Source organism: Pseudonaja textilis, chromosome 2 (assembly GCF_049901715.1).
Source record: "Pseudonaja textilis isolate UNSWEBS1 chromosome 2, rPseTex1.2, whole genome shotgun sequence".
Taxonomy (NCBI): domain Eukaryota; kingdom Metazoa; phylum Chordata; class Lepidosauria; order Squamata; family Elapidae; genus Pseudonaja; species Pseudonaja textilis.
Genome location: NC_141991.1, coordinates 68,570,604 through 68,587,369, shown reverse-complemented (window position 1 = coordinate 68,587,369; position 16,766 = coordinate 68,570,604). Strand labels below are relative to the sequence as shown.

At 39.5% G+C, this 16,766-nt stretch overlaps 1 protein-coding gene across 1 annotated transcript; it reads left to right on the top strand.

Moving 5' to 3' along the window:
- The first annotated feature begins 1,098 nt into the window (after positions 1–1,098).
- LSM11 (LSM11, U7 small nuclear RNA associated) lies at positions 1,099–13,579 on the top strand. Its single transcript, XM_026696681.2, has 4 exons — positions 1,099–1,616; positions 8,443–8,582; positions 9,327–9,410; positions 12,374–13,579. The coding sequence occupies exons 1-4, from the start codon at positions 1,163–1,165 to the stop codon at positions 12,752–12,754; spliced, it is 1,059 nt and encodes a 352-aa protein (XP_026552466.1). The 5' UTR covers positions 1,099–1,162; the 3' UTR covers positions 12,755–13,579.
- The last annotated feature ends 3,187 nt before the right edge of the window (positions 13,580–16,766 follow it).

The following is a 16,766-nucleotide window of genomic DNA, read 5'->3' as shown; positions in this document are numbered from 1 at the left end:
AGGAATCAGAGTATCATATTACGTTCAGTAAATCTGGCCTAGCATCTCCACTATTTTAGTTCCTACTGGACAGTTCAAATAGTCCTTAAGGTGTCCTTATCACCGTCAGCAAATGGCCTTCTTTTCTAAATGGGTTAATAGCCTTTAATAAATGTTTAGCTCTGTAACTCTGTGAAAATTATCTACTGGCTTTTACTAATGCATATATGCAAATACTTTATACAAGATCAAAGGCATATTAGCATACAATTATTTTCCATTTCTACATAGAATTGCCTGAAACAAGAAGCAAATTGGAAAAACAAATGTTGCAGTACTTGATATTTAACCAGACTAATTTAATTACTGCACTTAAAGAGACCTCAACTACTACTCACTATCCATGCAGTTGTTTGACAGCATTATCAAAATGCTTGACATTTCTGCCATCCAGTCCCCCCCACCTCCCCTAAATCTAGCTACACTACCTGAACATCAAACGATCCGGAAAGCTCATAGATGGCAGCAAAGAACCTTGGAAACTGCCATCTAGTGGCCATTTGGTGTAATGCAACCCAGACCTGACGGCTCAAGCCGACAACCCTGAAATACCTTAGCCAAGCACGAACCAGGCCAGAATCTACTTCGCATCCAAAAAAGCATGGCCTGATTATCCTTGATTGTTCCTCTGCACCCAGTGCTCAGCACATGTTATTATACCATGGTTTACAGTAGCCCTCATTTGTTTCTACTATGATTTAGTGAATAAACCCAATGGCTGGGCTCACAAAAGACCAGCTCAAATGCAAAGCAACCGCGGTCTGAACCTTTCCTAGCCCGCGCGGCCAAGTATTGAGCAATCCGCAGCCTCAAGAAGGGAATGCGATGTCTTGAGAACCGTGAGTTCCATCCCTTCCTCAGATGAATGAAGGGGGACAATGGTCCTCCTTCCAGGCGGCCAACCCAGAGCCAGAGGCGCCCTTTCCGGAGGGCCAGCTCTGCGAGCGGACGGGCGGCAACGCAGTTCTCGCCGGCCTGCCGAGAGAACATCAAGAGGCGGCGGGAAGGGACCTGCCGTGCAATCGCGGGGCTGGGGCGGCCCATAGCGGCGAAGGAGCGCGCTGCGGGCGGCTCTTCCTGCCCCTCCCAGCAGGGCCGGGGCCAGGGCAAGAGCGGGAGAGACATGGAGGAGGAGGCGGCGGCGGAGAAGGCCGGGGCTGAGGCCAGGCGGCGAAGGAGCCGGCGTCACTCAAGCGGGCATCGCAGCTCGGAGCGATCGCCGAGTCCCGGCCGGCTGGACGTGAGCTCGCCGCGCTTCGACCCGCTGCTGGCGTTGTACTCGGAGCGCACCCCGTTGCCTTACCCGGCCGCGCCTTGCTTCAACAACCTGGCCGAGTACGAGAGCTTCCAGCGCGGCCTGCTCCGCGCCCCGAGTCGCTCGCGAACAGCCGCCGGCTGCAGCAGCCGCTCCGCCGGGACGCGTGCTCGGAGCCGGGCCGGCCGAGCCACCGCCGATCCCGAACGCCTCCAACGGCTCCGCAACCTCATGCTGGTCAAGGAGCCCGAGCCAGAAGCGGCGGAGAGAGCGAGGGCGCGGGGCAGGAGAGCGCCGCGCAACGTCCTCACCAAGATGCCCCGTAAGCTGAGCGGCGTTTAGCGCAGCGTCTCCTTTCGGACGAAATATCACGACCCTCCCCACCACCACTCCCAATTATTTGCCCAAAAGGGCAGGCACTCTGCTCGTATTCCAGAGTCTAACCCTGGTGATTGGAAAGCAGTTCTGGGTTTGGGTCCCGCACGTGAGATCTGGCACTGAACGCAGTTTTTGCATGTGGGGCGAGCTGGGAAGTCCAGGATATACACTGCTGCATGTTGGCTTTGATCCGGGCTCCGCGGGGTGTGTGTGTGTGTGTGTGCGTGAGGTGCACCAAAACAATTTTTTTAAACAGTTCAGGTAATCCTATTTTCCAGTTGTAATTGATTTAAGTTAAGAGTATGTGCTAAAGAGAGTGGGAAAAAAAGTGGGACTACAGAACTACCGGTGAGAGCCTATTTGGAAGGTAGTAGTATGGAAAGAGTCCTGGCAAGCCATTTTGCAGCTAGAGTTAGTGGATGTGTCGCACACCGCACCAAATTATAAATTAGCTGCCTACATTTGCCCTTAGCATGTTGTGTGAATTGAGCTTATGTGCTTAGTTCTTTATTTCGTGTGAATCCACAATAGGGGATCAGTTATCAAACTATAATTAGATTGACGTTAAATACTGCATGTGGGTCACAATTAGCCAGCGAATGTGGCCCACGTTAAAACCTGGTTTGAAAATTTAAGGTGTAGTGAGGGAAGACCCTGGTGATGTGTGCTTTGATCTTTTAGGAAAGAAGGGCACTGAAGGGTTTGCTTTAGTGATTAAGGCATCAGACTAGAAAACTAGATTGTGAGTTCTAGTCCTGCCTTAGTCATGAAGGTTGGTTGGGTGCCTTTGAGCCAATCACTCTTTCAGCTCACCTCACCTCATAGGGTTGTAAGGAAAATAAGAGAATGAAGGAGCATCAGGTGTATTTGTTGCCTTGAGCCATTTATAAAAAATAATAAAGGCAAGATAAAATGAGTAAAAATAGTGAAGGTAATCAGATTTTCTTCAGTCATCAATGAATGAATGAATGAATTTTTTATTGGTCAAGTATAATTAGACACACAAGGAATATGTCTTGGTATGTATGCTCTCAGTGTAGTACATAAAAAGAAAAGATACAATGAAGAGGCATTGAATCATATGAAAGAAAGATGCCCAGCTATGTATTGAAGATCAGACTGCTCTATCTTCTGAGGTACAAGAGGTTAAAAAGTCCTTATAGATTCATCCTGTGCTGTAGCTAAGCAGGACTGAATGTGGGCAGTGCCTTGAAGAGGGTGTTTGCAGCCCTGTAAATGTTATTTGAATAAATTAGAGAAGATGTACATCTGTTAAATGAAAAGTTGATATCACTTCTGCCCAGTGGGATTCAACCGGTGTTACTACTGGTTCGGTGATTACATTTTGCTATGTGCGCATGTAAGGAAATCTTTAGCTGTGCCGCGGGACAGCTGAAAAGCACTGCAAACAGGTGCGCAGCGTTTGAAAAGCCACTTTCCCCCCCTGCTTTTTCAACCCCAGCTGTGCCATGCAAAGCAGCTGAGGTTGAAAAAGCAGGAAATAAAGGACAGGTAAGAGCCTAGGCGGGCGGGTGGGCCAAACAACAGCAGACACAGAACCGGTTCTGTGTCTGCTGCTCTTCAGAGCTACCGGTTCTGTAGAGCCAGGCAGAACCAGTAGCACCCCACCCCTGCTTGTGCCTCCTCAGTTTCACCATGGGATCACAGAGCTTTAATAGATTGAATGCCACAGTTACTGGACTGCTTGAAAATTGATTAAAGAGATGATCATAATTGGCTAATGAACATTACTTTTCTGATGGAACAACAATAAAAAGAGTGAGAGAACTGTCCAAGGTATCTTCTTGGGAAAACACTAAAATATTGCTGACATTCTTAAGCATAAGGAATTGAAGTAGAATGGCTTGGAACTATTTCTTTCTTTTTTTTGTAAATTTTATTTGAGTTTTCACAAAGAGAAAAAAAAATACAAATAAAACATCTTTTTTGAAAGTAGCATAATCCCAGGTTACATTTCTTCGTACAGACACAAATTCAGGGTCATGCTCATTTTTATATTCTATTCCATATCTTATTACTATTTTACATTTTCTGCATAGCTTCTCCCCTCTTTTAATTTTCTCAATTTTATTTTAATTATCTCATCTTAATTCAAATAATTGTATTTATATTTTTTGTCTGTCCTGTTTCAATTATCTATTATCTTTTCTCATTAAACAAAATTTCTCCTGTAGTTACTGATTGGAGTATGACGCCTTTATATCTTTTCCCTAAAGTTGTAACATTCAATGTAATACATAACTTCCCTTCCGATTTCTGCTTGGTACATTCTTAAAAAACACACTGTATTCTTTAAAAAAGAAAAAATTATAAATGTATATAATTAAAACAACATTCCATTCCAATTCAATTCTATCATTAATATTAATATTCATTAAAGACTTAACATCTTTAACATTTCTTTTCAATTAAATATCATACTTCTATGGGAACAATTATAAGCTTTCCATAGTTAATTCCCCCCTCCCTTCACTTATATTTTATAAAACATTAACTAATTAAAATGTTCCCGTCCCTTCCAAATTCAATTTTCTCATTTATTTTATTTCACTTACTTTATTCACAAACATTTCACTAAATTACACTAACTATTTTATCCCTCATTTTAATCATACGTTGTTTCCAATTTTCTAAAGTTATTTCTATTACTAATATAACAATATAATCTTATGTACCTTCACAGAATCCCTTTTTTAGTTAGATTTTCACCCATTATCTCTAAATAGGTCCTGTTTCTCTATATCTTGCCCAGGTCCTTTGTAACTTATTTTCCTTTCCTTCTTCCCTCTCTTCTTCTCTCTCCCCTTTTTACCCCCTTGTCTCTCTACCTCTATTTCTCTCTTCTGCATTCCCCTTTTCTGTTGCTTTCCAGTATTATACTTATTTTTCGAATTATTTTTCTTTTCTTGGTTGTTCTTTTAAGTCTTAAATTCTCCATTCTCTTTCCCCCCTTTCCTTTTTCTTCCCCACATAAAATTGCTTGTTTATTAAAGATGGCTTCTTCTTTGTCCCAGTCTTCTTGTTTTGCAGTCTTTTCTTGTTGTTTCTCATAGTTCCAAATCTCCATTTCTAAGAATTGAAAAACGAAGCCAAAAGAACCCTTCCCTTCTTGTGCATCTTCTTGGTATTTTTAAGTTCCATTTTCAATTCAACCAGAAGTGGTGCCATTGTATAAATTTTTAAACAACCACCTGATTGATTTTAGTCATTCAAATATAATAACCAAGAATCCAAAGATCACCAAATAATCCAAATACATGCAAGCTGTTTCTTTTTTGCTCTTTTTTTCACTTTTCTTCCTGGGGTTACTATTTAGTTGCAAAGTTTCAGTTAAAATGTATCTTTTAGAAGTCTTGTTGAAGTTTTACTGTAGATTCTTTTTAATTCCAGGCAGTCTCCTCCCGCTTCCAGATCCTGCCCTTATTCTTTTTCTCTCCCTTCCTGCTTATGAAAAAGAAAAATTTTAATGTCCAGAAATCTTTATTATCCCTTTGACATTTTGTTTTATTTTCAGCTTAATTGCCTATTGATGTCAAAGCGGATTTTTCCGATTTCTTATTTAAGTCTCTTAGTTGTCAGTATAGGGAAGGAGAGAGAAGGAAAAAAAAGCCAAACCTTTCCCTTTTCACTTTCCTTCGCTGCTTCTGACTCTTTTTTGGGAGCAATGTTATTTTTTATAAGTTTAAATTCCAGGGTACCTTAGTTGTTGCTTTTACAATTTAACCCGGTCAGCCAAAACTTTCACTTCTTATCTTCCTCCTGCACATTCTTTTCTGGTCGAGTTCTCCTTTGTGGCCATTTCTGACCACCGCTACAACCGCCTTCGGGAAAGGGAGTAATGGCCAGCTGAGGAGGAGAGATGCGGCTCTCCTCAACCCTGCTGGCGGTCTCCCCGCTCTTCACCACCTCTATGGGGTGGCTTAGCCCCAAAACCAGCCGGCTCGGGGCGCTCCAGCAGCGAGCCCAGACAGAAACTGCGCACGATCGCGGATTTCTGTCTGTCGCCAAAGCCCTTCAAACCGGAAGTCGGCTTGGAACTATTTCTGATAATAGAACCATTGTTGGTGGAAAATAAAGGATCTGAAGGTTCTACTGGACATTCTGGATGTTGTTAAGTGTTCTTGTTTAGATGACATTCAGAGTAACTTCAAAGTAAAAGCCCTACTGTGGATCTCGGATGAATGGAATAGAAATAGAAATAGAACAGAACAGAATTGTTTATTGGCCAAGTGTGATTGGACACACAAGGAATTTGTCTTTGGTGCATACCGGTAGAAACCGCCTGTATTTTCTCCAGCATGTTGTGACCATATAGCAAACAGCTTTCAAAAGTACATTTAAAATGTAAGGCATTTTTTAATTTTTATTCTGCATTCTAAAATAATGTTCAAAGGTTGTGCTGAGAAGATCTGGCTATTAGTAGCTAATACTAATGGCATGCAGCAGATTTTGGGTTTTAAATGTTTCAGATTTGAAATAATATCTTAGGTTCAGTATAGTTATTTAAACCTTACTTGGAAGTGTTCTTATGTTGCGCTAATTATTCTGGTAACCACTCATTTCAAAATTATACTGTTCCATATAATTCAAAATGTTTCATAGCCTCCTAATTGACACAAGTCTGTTATTTGCAGGAACTTGCTTCCCCACACCTTTCCAAAGTTTATTCTTTCAGGTTTGAATTAAAATGATTAGACTTGGAGAAAAAGCTGCAAGCAGCATTTTGAAAACCTAGAACTTGACATTGTCTTTTGCAGCTGTTGTAGCAATAGTGAGGTTGTTATGATCCTAGTTTTTAAACTGTATTTCAGGCTTATGAATATAGAGCAGAAATTATGATAATAGAATAATAGGCAAACCTGTATGTTGATGTCTGCTATTTGTTTTGAGATCATATATTAAATCTTTTCACCACATTCCCATTACTTTCAGCTAATTTCTCAGCTATGATTTGAATACCTGTACTGGAAGTGAAAAGAGTGGTACAAATGGAATATATCGAATTAATATTTTAGTTTAATTTATGTATACATACCAAATAACTGCAAAATACCAAATAACTGCAGCAGTCTATCTATCTTTAGAAAAGAAAAAGGTTAACTTCTTTGGCTTGTGGTTTCAGAGTGATACAAGATGATAATACCAAAAAGGGATTTATCATCTACTTCTCATCTGGCTGATAAAGTATAGAAGCTTTTAATGTTATTGAACTCATTTCAATGAATCTTCCAAGAAATTCCAGATTCCAATAGCCATGGAAGTAGCAGAGTATAGTGTGGAAATTCGCAGTGAAGTAACAAAATTATATATTGTTAAGCGTGCCTAAATGACCTTGTGTACTCCTTTCCAACCTGGCCATCCTCAAGATAGGTTGATTACAACTCATAGATTTCCTCAGCCAGCCCGCACTTGGTTGTCAATAGTCACAACCTAAATCCACTGTACAAGAGGTATCTAGGTAAGGAAAGGTTGTTTAAATGATAGGAAGCTGGGGCGAAAGAAGAATTTTGTATTGGCTTGGAGCATCTGCAGTGGACTATATTTTAAGAAGACTCCTCTCCAGAAGAAAGAGCTATTGCCAATGGTTAGAACCATTCCTGGACATTTCCTCCTTCCTAATATCCGTGTATAAGTGAAACACTTATAGAATCCACCTAAAAATTGTAAATCCAGGACTGCAACCTCTATACTATATGATTCAGGATCCTTTTAATGCTAACATGATCGTTTAATGTTATCCAGAGAGATGGCTGGTATATTTATTTATGTCACTTATAATAAATGATGAGCTATAAAAGACTAATCATTTGAAAGATTAGAATTTATACTGCATTGATTGTTGTTTGGTTACTGACATGATTATCAACCAGAAATATTAATTACTGCATAGTGACAACCTTTTAATAATCATTGAGAATTGGGTTATTAAGCATATGTACTGTGCTAAAAATCAATTTCACCGCTATTGCATATCCAATTACATACCCATAAACTCTGTATGTCTGCAGTGCCTAAAGCCAGAGAAAAATAAATTCCATGATATTAAGAATAATACTTGTTAATGTTTGGAAAACTATTATACAGTATTTGGTTAAATGATTCTCACTGAATAGAAATGTGCTATTCTTTTGGTTTTAGAGGGATGAAAAAAAATCAAAGAACCAGGTCAGTTAATGCTTAATAAGAAGATAGACAGAACATATGGGAACTTTGAGATGGACAGTTCTGAATAATACAGTGCAAAATTTTCCTGCAGGTCAGAGGTGGTGTTCAGCAGGTTCCGACCAGTTCTGGAGAACCGGTAGCAGAAATTTTGAGTAGTTCAGAGAACCGGCAAATACCACATCTGATTGGCCCTGCCCCCATCTATTCTCTCCCTCCTGAGTCCCAGCTGATCGGCTGGGTCTTCTTTTGTTGCCCTCCACAGGAGAATGGAGCTGGAAAGCAGGTTACTGGGTGGGAAGGGAATGGGCTTTTGCAGTAACCGACCCCAGAAGTGGGTGGGAATGGAGATTTTACAGAATCCTTCCCCTGCCACACCCACCAAGCCAACCCCACCAAGCCACACCACTCCCACCAAGCCACGCTCACAGAACCGATAGTAAAAAAAATTGAATCCTACCACTGCTGTAGGCATTCTCTCTTATGCCTTGTGGGGCATAAATATAATTCAAATAATAATAGCAATAATAGCTGCAAACTGTTTGTTTCGCTTTATGGAAAATGATGGTTGTTATCTTACTTTCCAGTTCATGAAGGCAGTCCACTTGGGGAACTCCACCGCTGTGTCCGTGACGGCGTAAAGGTCAATGTCCATATCCGAACTTTCAAGGGGCTTCGTGGTGTCTGCACTGGATTCTTGGTTGCATTTGACAAGTTCTGGAATATGGTAATCCTGAACATTTCCCTTCTGTGGTTTTTACAATGTCAGGGAATTGCACAGCTGGTGCCCAAAACAAACCAGTTTTATATAAATAAATATATTTATAGTAAATAAGGCAAACAGGAACATCGTCAGGAAAATCAACCTAGTAGGAACATCATCAGGTAAATCACAGAAGAGCACACACACAACACCCAGGACAAAAAGGCGGGAAACAAGGAAACTCCCCCTTTACTCTTATAGCAACCAAGTACAGCTCAGCTTCCCTCAAGCAGTGGCCAGCTCTCTTTAACCAATTAGCTGTAACTGTTTGTTCTTACTCATTGTCCAACCCTTCAATGCTCCAGTTATTAAAATGTAAATATCTTATTACTAGCATTTACTTGAAAGCTTCAGACCACACACCATACAAATGTATGTAGTTAGCAGGACTTTGGGGAGTGGCTCTTCCAATGCAAGAAAATGGCAAAAGAATCTGGGCTTTTATTTTAAGTCTATGGAATTGCTCTTAAATGCCTAAGTATATCCGAATGGGCTTATTCTCATAATAAAATAAAAATTCTGGTGAGCGAGGAGAAAATCCTATATTGCTTTACAATATCTCAATCAGACATTGAGAACAAGTATCAAATCATTTGTTTATGTTGATATCCTCCTGACTCCTGTCATCTTTCCCCACTGTGATTTCAAAATTTATGGTAAGAAGATCCTATATGTTTTAAGTCTTTCTGCCTATTTGCCTTGCACCAGGCCCTGACTGATGTAGATGAGACATACCGAAAACCAGTGCTGGGTAAAGCTTTCTATGTGGAGCCACAGTTGACCCTCACCAGAGTAAGTTTCCATTCTCCACAATATCACACATGTTTCTAAAAGACACGGCTCTTTCCTGTCTTCTTTTATTGATTGGTGGAGATGTAGCCTGATACAATCATTGGGAGTTAAGTTTGTTCAGAGTTTAGTCTCTTGCTCTCCAGAGGTTTGACTTAGTAACTCTCACCTTATTTTTGTTTTTGTTTATTACTAAATGTATGAAACTCATAATGATTTAAAACTGATTCCTAGATTCTAAATTTCAGTCTACTCAAAGAATCAGAACCAGAATTTGCAAAATGTCTGTGTAGCAGGGCTTGGGAAGCAGAGGCACTGCTGCTTTCTTTACCAGCTTGTGGGATTCTCACGGACACTTGGGTCAGTTACTGTAGAACACAATGCTGGAGTAGATAGGCTTAAGATTGATCCAATGAGGATGATCTTACATGCTAGTTTTTCTCTTTCATTCTTCTTTATATTCCTTTGTCAATACATTTGATCATGTTGGGGGTGAAGGTTGACCTAATCATCAAGAGTCTGCAAAGTTTGGTTTGGCTAACTACCAAATCAATAACCAGGATTACTACTAAGCTCATCCCTCCCTAAGTGTGTAAAGTTAGGAAAGGCCTTTGATCTTGCTTCAGGCTGTTTGCAGAGTGCAAATAGAAGCTTGTTTCTATTGCCTTCTGACAAATGTTAGGAGAAAGTAAGATTTTTATCCATTCATGTGTCATTTCAACAAGTGACTAGCAATAGCACTTAGACTTATATACTGCTTTACAGGGCTTTACAGCCCTGTCCTTTCACATTCCAGATGTTCTGCAGAGTGGGAGGAAGGAGGCAGCTCCTCATTCCCCTCATTGGTCTGTTGTGAGACCTGCCCTAGATAAAAGGCTGTTGAGGCTTTCTATTTGACATGTTTTTCGCTTGCCAAATAAACCAGCTCTCCTTCCTTTTCCACTGACCTTTATTCCTCTGGAGGAAGTGGATGAGAGTTTCTCTGCTATTTGAAAGACAAGAAACTAATAGTGAATGGATAAAGGAATTTAAAAGAGCTTGCTGTCATCAAATTAGGGTGAAGACCTAAGATGTTGTGGAGACCTTAAACAGTGGCAGAACTGGTTTACCTACCCAACCATGGTGCAGAACAGTGCATATTTTCTATGTACATAAATACAGATAGGGAAACAAAAATGTGTGTGCATGTATTCTTAGGCAAGGTTCTCTGTTTAAAAAAAATATATTGAGCGATCTTTGGTATGGGTTTTCTATTAACTGATTAATGTCTGTTGAAGACTTCTTACGGTCAGTCTTGTTGCACGTGCACAAAAGAATGCACTTGGGATGTGTGCAATTTGTGTGCAGTTCGGAAAGATTAGTCTGCTGCTAACCAGTTTGCTACACATTCAGGACATACTGGAATACAGAGCCCCCCACCCACCCACCCCCCAAAAAACACATCTTTGTGTAAATAGGCGGTCTGTTGAGCAAACTAGGTTTATCATCTTCTAGAGCAGTGTGTCTCAACCTTGACAACTGATGTGTGGACTTCAACTCCTAGAATTCCTCAGCCAACATGCTCTAGAGGTAGGCCCACTATTTATACTAATTCTTTGTACAGGGAGTGGTACAGATTTTTATCCATTCATGTGTCATTTTAACAAGTGAATAGCAATAGCACTTAGACTTATATACTGCTTTACAGCCCTCTCCAAGCGGTTTACAGAGTCAGCATTTCCACCCCAACAATCTAGGTCCTCATTTTACAGACCTCAGAAGGATGGAAGGCTGAGTCAACCTTGAGCCTGGTGAGATTTGAACTGCCAAACTGCTGGTAGCCAGTGATCAGCAGAAGTAGATTGCAGTACTGCACTGTAACCACTGCGCCACCATGGCTCAACAGACTTATCCTGAGTTCTCACTAGCACCATCCTTGGCAAGCTCTATTTATTAACCAGCAGTAGTTGATAGATGTTGGAAGTTGAGAGTAAAGTTTGAATGTACATACAAATACAAAACAGAAACCTTTTTAGATAAAAACAAACCAGGAGTTCACACATGAACCATCAAAAGGAGAAGAAATTATGTCTTGTAAAAATCCTGGATGCAGATTTTGCTTTCACTATATTGATGCAAGTTTTACTTGCTTTAGGAGGAATATTCTAAGCTTAATAATAGGAGCGGTTGACACATAATTTAACATTTAATGTCTTACACTTGTTTTGATTGGGAAGAGTTGTAGCAGTGATTGCTATCAGTGATTTGTCCTGTGATAGCCTTTCTCCTGCTATGCAGCAATAACTGAAAGGGTGAGCTTGCACCCTTCCTCAGCTGATCACAACAAATTGTCATTAGATTTTTCAAGTATAAATATATGTACATTACTACCATTTAACATTTAATATTGCCAGTGCGCTGGCTACTATATAAAATTGAAATGATCCCATCCCAGAGGTACTTTAATTCAAATCAGCTGCATCAATGATTGTGGCAGATTTTTTACTGACAGATCTGTATAGTATGTGTACTGTGCGAGAAATGTGTGAATCATGCATGGTCATGTCTATAGAAAATGCAAGGAACCATGGTGGCAAAGTGGTTAGAATGCAGTATTCCAGGATAACTCACTACTCACTTCCAGGAGTTCAATTCTGAGCAGCTCAGGGTTGACTCAGCTTTCCATCCTTCCGAGGACCCAGATTGTTGGGGGAAATATGCTGACTTTGTAAACTGCTTAGAGGGGGCTGTAAAGCACTGTGAAGCAGTATATACTGTAGGTCTACGTGATATTGCTTTTGGAGAACTTGCTGACTAAGGAAAAATAGATCCTCTCTTTTTCAAAAGAGGATTTACTAAATCTTTGACTTACAAATGTTAATTGGACAAAAGAGATTAGTTTATCGTTTGAACAGGACAATCAGAGTATAAAATACTCTGTGCCATCTCTTATGACTTGTGAATTTATTTCCAATGTTTTTCTATAGCTCTTCGACAGACTGAGATTGCAGGAGTCCTTGGTTAAAAGAGAAGCCTATTCAAAGACAACCACGGACTTGCCAGCCCTTCCATGTGATCCAAGGACATCGAGGAGGAAATCTGAGTCAGGTAGGGGAAGATCAGAGGAGAAACACGGAGCAAAGAAGCACGCCAGCAGAGAGAGGACACGAAGCTCCAGTTTGCCAAAAGTCTCTGGGAGAGACATGGATTTGCCCAGCAGAATCTCCCAAGTAGAGGAGAAGAGCAAAAGAGGCCGTTCCCAAAAGAAGCAGAGGCCCAAAGTGGATTATCAGCAAGTGTTTACACGACACATAAACCAGATTTTCATTCGAGGAGAAAATGTGCTGCTTGTTCACCTGGCACATTGATCTCATTGACTGATTCCAGGCATAGCAGCGCAGCAGTGAAAAGAGACAGTATTTTAATTCTTTTTCCTTTTAGCCAAAAGAGGGAGAGGATTATAGACCTAGAGACTTGAGCCAATTGTCTGTTTGAGTGGACTAGAATTTATCTACACCTGATGTAGTCTCTCCCAAAACAGATGTCCTAAACTTTGGGAGATACACAGGCTGTGTGGCTTGGATGTGGAGCAACTTTCCTTATACAGTAAATATTTAAATTCTGCAGTATATACAACAGGCTAAGTGGGTCTGGAAAAGCCACATGACACTGATACTTCCATGACAAATGTGAATTAAGGGACAGAATGCTGCAAGCTTGTGAAAAAGAGTTACAGCTGTAGGACTTAGCTTGCTTGAAGCCATCTCTCTCTTCTCCATACACTATGCACAGGGGCCCCCAAAGGACTGGTCCAGCTTTGCATTGCAGGCCCTAAAGGAGTCCCATTCTCTGAAAACAAATGGAAAGAAAAAGGAGTTTGCATTGCAACTAGTCTAATTTTTTTTAAAAAAACAACAACTTTCCTTACCAGTTCATCTTTTTTCTTTTTCAGTGACTGAAAGCCGTCTTTGACTTTTCGTTTGATATTTATAAAAACTGGGCCTTCCCCCCAATTTTCTCTACTTGTTTTCCTACCTATTTCTACCTGCAAGACAATAGGTGCGGCTTCTCTGGTTTGAGCTTGCTTCAGTGTATTTTTCAACAACCCAGAACTTGTAGCTTTTTTTTCATCCATTTTTCTGTCTTTAACAATAGAGACTAAGATATACGTATGCGGTTTAAAAAAAAGAAAATGTTGAATGTATGCTTGATGTTTCTATGTACTATCTTGGTGGCTTTGGGAATCTGATTTCCCAGCAACTTTTAGTAACTGCAGAAAATACCTAGTTTGCAATATCTACTGGGATTTTTCCGATTCTTTTTTGGGCTCTCAGTTATCCTTCTCAGATACTGCTTGTTCTTCAGAAGCATGTTTAAAGCTGCTGAAAAGAATGCATGATGATTTGCCCAAAAATTGGTGCTATTCGCTGCACCTATGTATCTATCCTTCAGCATCTGTCAGATTGGTGCAAGAGGTAACAATGCATGTATATGGACCATGCCATGAAAATGTTTAGGGCACTATAAAATAGCAACTCTGCTTATGGGGAGTGTGTTAAACACATCAATAGCTAAAGAAGATTCCTTTAAGTAGGAGAAATGCCATAAGATCTTTTACAATTTTATTAAAATTGAATTCCAAAGCATCTATAAAATCATAATGAATACAATACATTTCGTGAGTCATTCTGCATTTCTAAAATAACTAGAAAATCTAATGACTGAGTTGCGTTAGGCAAAGGTCAATTGTGATATATTTTTGTCTGAATGCCAAAACCAAGTGCATTTTGCCTTATATTCTCCAGCGGGTAAAAATCAAATATTTGAGGGAGGGAGAAATCATCAGATTGTTTTTTTTTTTTACAGATAATATTTTGGGGTATCAGAAGCATATTAGAAAGCGTGCAGCTTTGCTGTTGCATGTGATGCTTAACAGGCAATTAAAACACTGTTAAACACTTTCCTAGGGTGGCTAAAAGTTTTGCCACCATTCCACCAGGAACTAATGGAAAACCAATTTCTTTTTGGGATGCTGGAGCTGTGAATTGCATAAAACAGGGAAGCCCGTGGAAGACTCACATCAAGCCCATCTTTTTTGGAGCTCTGAACAAAGATAAAAATAATCATGAAAGGCGATTTTCAATGCAAATGCATGAGGAGAAAGTTGAGTGGCTCCCACTCTCAAGTTTTACTTTAAATTAGGTTAAAGTGTGACAATGCACATAACATTTAACTGTCCCTAGTGTTAAATGACTCAAAACATCAAATTTTATGTCAACAGTGTAATCCGGTGCATGGTAGTAAATATGATAAAGTGAAGGAAAGGAACTAGGAAGCAATATGTGTGGGATGCAAGCAAATTTTTGTGTAATTGTATTTGTTTGAACAAAAATGGGAATGATATATGCAAAATGTGTGTCTTCCATAGTATCTTCTTTCTTTGCTATTCTATGTTTTTTTTTAAAAAAAATTAGTATATGGTTTGATGTGAGATAGCTTCAGTTTCTGCAGGAACCTCTAGTTGTCCTTTCTCATGTGACTTTCTCCAACCTCTCTGTAATGTATAACATCATGAGGTTCTTTCCAAAATAGTCTTCTCTGGTGCCTTCAGATATATTTCCTAGGACATGCATCTAGATTGATAGTTAAGAGTCCGTTCACAAAAGCTCAGTAGAAACTTCAGTGATATCATGTGTAACATTACATCATCCACTCCCTGTGGACTCTTTAATTGTAAGAGTCTTATGGCTGGATCCATGTTTGATATCAATTTTGACTTCTCTTGGATGACCACAAAGTTTTACTATTCCTCAGGAGTTCTTTAACTCACTCGATTACTTTTTGAAAAATTTTCCCTTCTTTTTTGAACATTAATACCATGTCTTCTGGAATTTTTGACAGATTCATATACTTCAGCAATAGGGTCAAAAGCTTATATTAGACTGGATTATTCAAATTTAGTTGTATGATTTTCCATTAATGAGACATTTCCATGTTTGAACCAAATACACTGTCAGTATAATATATACACTATATATTAGTTAACATGCATTCTCCCTTTTTTTTGACATCAAAAGCTGAATATACACTTCAGTGTTTTGATTCAGTTTACCTGTTTGCATCATTCTCAGCTCTTTATTTTGATTTTTTTTTAAAAAAAAACACCTAAGTTTAATATTTTCCCTAGTATTTTGTTTAAATGATCAAAGCCAAACTTCCTTGGTGCATCCATATTTGTAAAATAGAATACTGTTTGCATATTGATTTTATATTATCACTATTTGTCGCTTCTGTTTTTTGTTTTCTACAATATTCTGTCAGTTACTTAAGGGCAGAAGTTTCTTACCAGAATCATGTTCCCTTATTGAAACTTAATTTCAAAAGATCAGAATATCTCTCTGATTTTCTTTTGCTGCTTTTTCTTCATTTAGTTTCTAAAATGCCATTTACTGAAGTGGAGGTGATCCACAGTTCACCTTGTCCCTTGATCTTTGTTTCTGTGTAAATACTATATGTCAGTAATAATTCTAAGTCGTTCTTATTTTTAAACCATATAAATCTTAATTAGCTTGTTGGCAGTGTTACTTGAAAACTTCTAGGTGCTAAGCTTAATTTCCAAGGTGTTACTTCTCATATACCAAGTATAAAATGTATTTTGAAACAGCCTGTCTTCCTTTATGCCCTCGATCCATAGCAGCTTATCTCAGGATATCTTAATTTATTTCTGCAGAAATGTGTTTGCCAGAATAGAACGTGTGCTACCAAAACATAGTTTAATAGCTAGTAGAGATATGCATAAAAACTTGAAAAAGAAAGTTTGAGTCTAGAGGCCATAGAGATACCACGGGTGTATGATTTAGCTGTGAGAAAAAAGATGATTTCGATTGTTTATTGGACGGTCCATAACTTATGAATGGATAAATTTGCAATAGTTTATCCTCAGTTCAACTCAAAAAGAAAAAGTAAGCAAAACTGAAATAGAAAAGAAACCTGCTTTCAGGTGTGGAACACTTAACCAAACTGCCTCTCTTGTTTTCTTAAAACACAAGTTGTCTGTTGGCGAAAACTAAGAATGATTTCAAGTATAAGTTTCATTTGCACAGTGTTTAAAAATGCTTCTCTGTGACTACATACTACTTGTTAAGTTTATCATTGTGAACTGGATAATGTGTGAGTTGTTCAGCTGTTTACAGAAATTTTACATCTGTGGTATGAAATAAGTTGTGGAAGACAGTTATAAAATGACAGTTGTTTCCACTGTCTTCTCCCTCCCTCCCTCCCTCCCTTCCTCCTCCTCCTCCTCCTCCTCCTCCTCCTCCTCCTCCTCCTCCTCCTCCTCCTCCTCCTCCTCCTCCTCCTCCCATTTGCTGTTCAGAGAAG

What these genes read in the sequence shown, in the direction of transcription:
- LSM11 (XM_026696681.2), top strand. Translation starts at nt 1,163, where the DNA reads ATGGAGGAGGAGGCGGCGGCGGAGAAGGCCGGGGCTGAGGCCAGGCGG. An exon ending in CGTCCTCACCAAGATGCCCC is followed by an intron (nt 1,617 to 8,442) that starts GTAAGCTGAGCG and finishes CTTACTTTCCAG; the next exon opens with TTCATGAAGGCAGTCCACTT. An exon ending in TTGACAAGTTCTGGAATATG is followed by an intron (nt 8,583 to 9,326) that starts GTAATCCTGAAC and finishes GCCTTGCACCAG; the next exon opens with GCCCTGACTGATGTAGATGA.